The sequence below is a fragment of the Lipotes vexillifer genome, unplaced genomic scaffold (genome assembly GCF_000442215.2).
Source record: "Lipotes vexillifer unplaced genomic scaffold, Lipotes_vexillifer_v1.1 scaffold988, whole genome shotgun sequence".
NCBI lineage: Eukaryota > Metazoa > Chordata > Mammalia > Artiodactyla > Lipotidae > Lipotes > Lipotes vexillifer.
This window is the reverse complement of record NW_006797916.1, coordinates 1687730-1693974: the sequence shown is the minus strand read 5'-3', so window position 1 is coordinate 1693974 and position 6245 is coordinate 1687730. Positions and strand designations below refer to the sequence as shown.

General features: G+C 69.1%; 1 protein-coding gene across 1 annotated transcript in view; it reads right to left on the bottom strand.

Moving 5' to 3' along the window:
* The window catches only part of LOC103087717 (putative ciliary rootlet coiled-coil protein-like 3 protein), a 74299-nt gene that overhangs the window by 48615 nt on the left and 19439 nt on the right, over positions 1 to 6245 (bottom strand). Inside the window, 6 exon segments of the mRNA XM_082931480.1 lie at positions 2062 to 2258; positions 2510 to 2698; positions 2852 to 2941; positions 3018 to 3114; positions 4286 to 4483; positions 5047 to 5174. Coding sequence (XP_082787606.1) covers positions 2062 to 2258; positions 2510 to 2698; positions 2852 to 2941; positions 3018 to 3114; positions 4286 to 4483; positions 5047 to 5174 — 899 coding nt within the window.

The window sequence follows — 6245 nt, the reverse complement described above, 5'->3', positions numbered from 1 at the left end:
CCCGGGGGGGGGGGGCGCGGGGCCGGACTCGGAGTGGGGGTCTGGGTGGCGGCGGGGCCGGCCGCCGTGGGCGGGGCCTGCTGTCCCGCTAGGCACCCCGACCCCCCCTGAGACGAGGCTGGTGAAGGAGAGGCCGCGTCAGCAGCTGAGGGCGCGGGGGGCCCAGAGGGGACAGGACAGCCCGCTGGTGGCGGCGCGGCGCCCCTGCCGTCCAGCTCCCCGCGGCCCCGCAGGCCCTGCTTCACCAGCTCCGCCTCCCGCCCCGCCCCGCGCGCCCGGCCGCCAGACGCTGCCGCTCCTTGTCGGAAACACCCGCCGTCCCCTCAGCTCCTGCACGCCCCCTCCAGAGCTGCCTCCTCTCTGGGAGCAGGGAGAAGCCGGGGGTCCCGGGCGGGCAGCGGGGCGGGGGGCCCAGGGACCCTCTCTGGGCGCATTCGAGCTTCGGCCGAGTACCGGGAGGGTAGACGGGGTGCGGGGGGCCGTGGAGGCCACTCGGGGCCGGGGCTCAGGGACCAGTGGGGAGGGACGAGAAGACCCAGCGGCTCGGCCCCTGGCTGCCCTGTCCCCTGGGGCGGCCACCTGCGGGCTTGCCTGTCTCCTGGTGGCCCTGTGGGGGTCCCTAAAGCCCTGGAGGGCCTTGCGCCCGGGGCGTCCCTGCCCTCGGCCTCTGCACCTGCAGAACCCAGCGGGGAGGAGGGGCGCCTGCCCGAGGGGAACCCCACAGCTCCAGGTCTGCTTGCGCTGCTGACCTCCCCTGACGGCCGAGCCTTGTCAAAGCTGTGCTCACCACTGACCGCCCCCACTGCCCGCCCCGGCCAGGTCCCCTTTGCCGGTCACCCACCAGCCAGAACTGCAGTCTCAGCAGCTCTCCCCCGGCCGTGCTCTGAAGCACCAAGTCCTGAGGCCCCATTTCCCAAATGTCCCTGGGATTCAGCCCCTCCTTCCCTGGTGGCCCCCCCCCCCCCCGCCCCCCCCCCCGAGGACGCTAAGCCCAGACCAGCCCTGCCAAAGCCACGGCTGTGAGGGCGGTGCCCCCACGGCCCCCCGTGACCTCTGCTCCTTGGCATGGTGAGGGGGCCCCGCCTGCCTTGCTCTGCGCCCCACTCCTGCTCCTGCCTCCCCCTGGCAAAGCTCTTCCCGCCCCCCGGGGGACCCCCCCGGCTCCTCCGCTCCTGGGCCCCTGTGCCAGGCTGAACCCGCCTGCTCCCATCTCTTTGCCCATCTCCCATGCGTTTCTCCAGAGCGGGACCGGGATGAATTTTTTCTTTGGACCTCCTGTCTCAGAACCAAGTGTGCTGTCAGGACACCCGGAGAAGGGGCAGCCCCGAGGGACCTGCAGTCCCAACCCCCCGGGGCGAGCGAGGGGAAGCACAGGAAGTGGTCCTGTTGCCCCTGCGTCGCTCCCTCCTGCAGGAAGCCTTCCTGGGCCGCCAGCCCACTCCCCGCCCCATCTCCCGGCTCGGGCAGTGTGTTGATTTGGGAAGGCCTACCGAGCCTCTCACTCAGGACTATAAATCCTGGGGCATTCTCGTTCCAGGTCCTTCACCCCCACCGGCCCCAGGGCAGTAAGACGTGCACAGAAGAATCCAGACAGCCTCACGGCCGACTGCACCACAGAACACCAGATCCGCAGGACACGCCAGGAGGGCACGCGGGGCCACCCCAGTGGATGGGGTGGGAGTTGGGGTTTTATGGACCACCTGTGAAGGCTGTGGGTAAGACCCCCGGAGGAGTCCTGGCAGCCAGCGGGAGGTGGGAGAGAGCACAGCCTGCTCCCGGGAGGGGAGTGTGGAAATGGGCTGGGCAGCCAGGAGCCTGGGATGCAGGCCAAGGGGCAGGCACGTGCTCAGCCTGGGCTTTGGGAAGGTGAGTCCTGGGGAGACACAGCCCAGACGGGCCCAGACGAGGGAAGAGGGGCTGTGCTCAGTGCAGGCAGGGGCTGGCGGGTGAAGGGGCGAGGAGGCCGCCTTCGGGCCGGGAGTACTGCCTGTCCGGGAGATGGCCCTCACTTCTCCTGCGGGGGGCATCGTGGAGAAGGTGAGCCCAGCCCGCCAGCCTCACCTTCCCCGGAGCTCGCTGGACTCCCAGCAGCGCTGCGCCCCCAGCTTGCCCAGGAGGTCCTGGCGCTCTCGGGCCTGCTCCTGCCTGAGCTCCTGCAGGAGCCTCCGTGAGGCCAGCAGCTCCCGCTGGCTCTCGGACAGCTGCTCGTGGAGCCTGGCAGCTGCTGCCTCGGAGGACTCCAGTCGCCTGCGCAGCTCCTGCCCGCGAGTGGGAGCGTGGCGTGAGCCCCGTGGCCTGGCCAGGCCTTCGACCACAGAAGCCAGCGGGGCTCCCGACTGCCTGAGAAAGGATGCACTTCAGACCGGAGACCCTCCCCGGGGTGTGGGGTTCAGGGGCAGGAGCCTGGTGGGACCCAGGCCAGCCCTGTAACTGCTCTTCTCAGCCTGGTGGGCTTTGTGGCTTTGCTCCGGTGGGGACAGGGCACAGCGTTGCCTCTGTGGCCACCCACCTGCTCCCGCTGCCGCCGCCTCTCAATAGCCACCTGCACAGCCCGCAGCGCAGGGTCCAGGGCGGCCAGGGAGCAGGCCCGTGGCGGGGATGCGGCCCGTGGGGGGCTCCTTGGTTGGCCCCGCGCCTCCTGGCCTTCGGTGCTGCCGCTCCAGGCTGGCTCCGGGCACCCCGCGTCTGCCTGCGCCACCTTCAGGGCGCAGGGAGGAAGGGGGGGAGGGGAGAGAGCACAGGGCTGAGGTTGGACGGGTCCTTCCAGAGCATCTCCGGGCCTGCTCGAAGCACCAGGACCCTGCAGCCCCTCCACTGCTCCACGCGGGAAGGACCCGGGACGGGCCCGCACCTTTGTGATGCTGTCCAAGGTGAGCTGCAGGGATTCCACCTCCGCCCTCAAGTCTCCCGGTGCCGGCTGGCCTCCACTGCAATGGGACTCCTGCTGGCGGGGGGAGGCTGCTCAGCGGGGCCCGGATTCCCCCACCGCGAGCCGCCCCTCTCCCGGTGCCGCACACCAGTTCCTGAACCTCTGTTCTGAGGGAGGAGATGGTTTCCTCCTGGTCCGCGTTCTGCTCTGTGAGCTTCCGCACCAGCAACGTCTGCTCCCAGAGTCTGGAGAGAGGTCAGGGTGGGGTCGTCAGTGCAGAGGACAGAGGCTGGGGCACCGGCGGGCCCTGGGACCCCCCCGGCCCCGTCGGCCACCTCCTGGGGCGCGGCCTGCCTGCTGGCTTCGGCCGCCTCTGCCTGCGTGGACCTTAGTCCCTCTCCAGTCAGACGCCTCTCTTCTGCTCTAGGACCTGCAGTGGCTCCCGCTGTCTCAGGGTAAAGCACAGAGCCCGAGTGCAGCGCTCAAGGCCCCGCTCTGACCCTGACTCAGCTCTCTAGCCCCACGGCGTGGCTTCCCAAGGCCCTGCTCTGCCCTTGGGGTGTGGCAGGTGCCGTGCTCACTCTGGGCTTTTGTCCCAGCTGGTCGCTCTGCCCGGAACCCCTCTGCCACCGTAAGCCTCACGGTGTTACTGTCTTTCCTTCCCGGGAACCGCCTTCTTCTCAGAGACCCCTGGTTGCCCCCCAGCACCTGGGCCCCCCTTCCCGTGGGTCCAGAGCCGTCGGCTCAGGCCCCGGGCACTGAACCCTCGGGCTGTGCTGGACCGCCCGTCCCCCCGGGCCCGCCGTGGCTCTCCTCTGGGCCGGCTCGCGTGGGTTGGACTCAGCTGGCCCCGAGGGCGTTTGTGACCACGTGAGCCCCAGGTCCCGTGGCACAGAGGCCCGTGGCACAGAGGCCCGTGGCAGTGTTAGGAGCTGCCTCCTGTTTGCTGCAGAAGCTGCCCTCACGAGACCTTCGAGCGCCACACGTGAGTTCCGTGTCCAGAACCTCCCACGACAACCGGGGGTGGACCCCGGCCCCTCTGGGGGCCCTCAAAACAGGCACCCACCCCTGAAAGGATAGCCCTTTTAGGCCTGAAAATTCCACCTCTGGAAGCAGCCACGGGAAAGCAGTCTGAGTGCACCCAGGGCAGTGTTCACGGGGACGCGGCCAGTCGCAGGGCACTAGCTCGGCCTCCAGGGGGTGGTGGGTAAGGAAGTCTGGGCCCGCCTGCCTTTGCCACGAGGTGGCGATTATGAGCCGTGCGCGGCATCAGGGCAACTGCCCCGGTGTCAGGGTGTGGGGTGAAATCAGGAGTTACGACTGCACGTGAGCGAAGTCCCAGACCCGTGGCCGCTGAGCAGATGGGTGGGCGCGGCGACCCGTCCCCGCCCCCCACCCCTGACCTCCTGCACCCACCTGGCCTGGAGTGCCACCTTCTCGGCATCCCAGCGACCCTGCAGCTGCAGCATCTCCCGCACCTTGTCCCGCAGCTGCTGCTCCAGGGCGCTGGCTGTGCGGCTGGCCGTCAGCCGCAGGTTGGAGCCGAGGTTCAGGCAGGCCGTGTGCAGGCGCTGGGCCGTCCTGGCCGCATCCAGTCGCACGTCAGCGAGGCCCCTGGGAGACAAGGACGGCACGCCGCTGAGCCTCGGGGCTGCCTGTGGCTCAGCCTGGAGGCTCCACGCTGGGTGGCAGAGGCAGGGTCTGGTGATAGGCCTGCGGCAGACCCCTCCCCTGCCGTCCTCAGGGGAGGCCCCGCCGGGTGGCATCTCGGCGCGGCAGGGGTGAGCGGGGAATGGGCCAGGCCGGACAGGACAGGCTGTCCACCTTGAGCAGCACTGCCACCCTCTGAGCCTCAGGGGCCCAGGGTGGACTGTTGGAGGTTCTCAGCAAGGGCCGGAGGGAAGCCAGAGTCCCTGCGTGTGGATCCGCCCCCTCATGCTGCATCTCGCTAGCTGGCCTGCCTCTCTTCTCTCCCCTGCACCCTTGCCTGCCTCACTCTGTCCATCCGTCCATCTCCGCCACTGCCCACCTCTCCTGCCGTGTCCACCACTCCCATCGGGCCACCCGTGGGAGGAGTGTGGCGGGCCCGATGCCTGGACCCAGCATCAGGCGCCCTCCTCCCTGACCCTGATGGAGCCCACGCCTGGCTCTGGGTGGGCAGGGTGGCTGGCACGCACCTCTCAGTGGCTGTACGCAGCTCGGCCAGGTGTCCACGGAGGGCTGTGACCTGTCTCTGCAGGAGGAGGACATCCTGGTGCCCCACCGCGTGAGTACGCTGGGTCTGAAAGCAAGAGGCTTGCGTCCACTGCAGGCAGAGGCCAGGCGCCGAGGGGTGAGGGGAGCCCTGCGGCCCTGTTCACCTGCCCCGCAATCCGGTCCTCCGGCTCCGGGTGGGCGGAGAGCAGACCCTCATCGCTACCCTCCTGCACGCGGCACCTACCCCACTGGCTTACCTTCCTGAGCAGTGCAACTCGCCCCCGTCCCCGGGGGGCAGTGCTTTGCTCCCCTCCCCAAAGGACCCGGGGAGGTGACCACTCCCATGTCCAGATCCAGGACCCACTCAGCCTGGTCCCCCTATGGGGCCGTGGGCAGCACTCAGCTCCCGCCCTCCAGCTGGGGGGTTGGGAGCACGACACAAGGAAACAGGCCTTGCCTTCTCCAGGACCTAGGGAGCAGCGCTTACTCTTGGAGGGCCCCTAGGATGTTGGGAGTGGGGCCTGGCCCTTCAAGGTGGCAGGGAGGCAGAAGCCTCTGCCAGTAGGAGCCCATGCAGTGGTAGGGGTGGGGGAGCCACCCTGAGAACAGGCGGAGTGAGCAAGGTTGTAAGGCGCAGCGAGAGCCCACCGCTGGGCTGTGAACGGGGAGGGGACGGGGTGGAGAGTTGGGGGCAGGAGTGGGATGGAGCCACGTGCGGTCAGCGGCGCCAGCCTCGCAGGGAACTAAGCCGAAGCCCAGAAGGTCCTGAGTCTCCCCACCACCTTCCCAGCCCCTGCACTGAGCTGTGTCCTGAACACGGACCCCCGGAGGGCTCACCACCACGCCCAGTGCTTTCCAGGGCTCCCAGGGCCCCTCCTGCCTGTTACAGCCCCACCCGCGGCTTTTCAATGTTGCTTCAAACAAAGCACTTTCACGCCCTGCTGGTCCTCCGGCCCAGGACCCACACGCTTACCCGCTACTCCATGAAGCCTTTGCCGATCGCCCTCCCCTGAGCCCCCATCTGAGGTGCCCCCCATCGAGCCCAGAAACACCCTGCTGTGTACCTTGTGTAGGGAGCGCCCTTTGCGCCTGGTGCCAGAGCCTTGTGTATACTTGCACCCCACCCCCCGACTGTGATCATCAAAGAGCAGGGATTAGACATCCCTCCTGCTGACCGGAA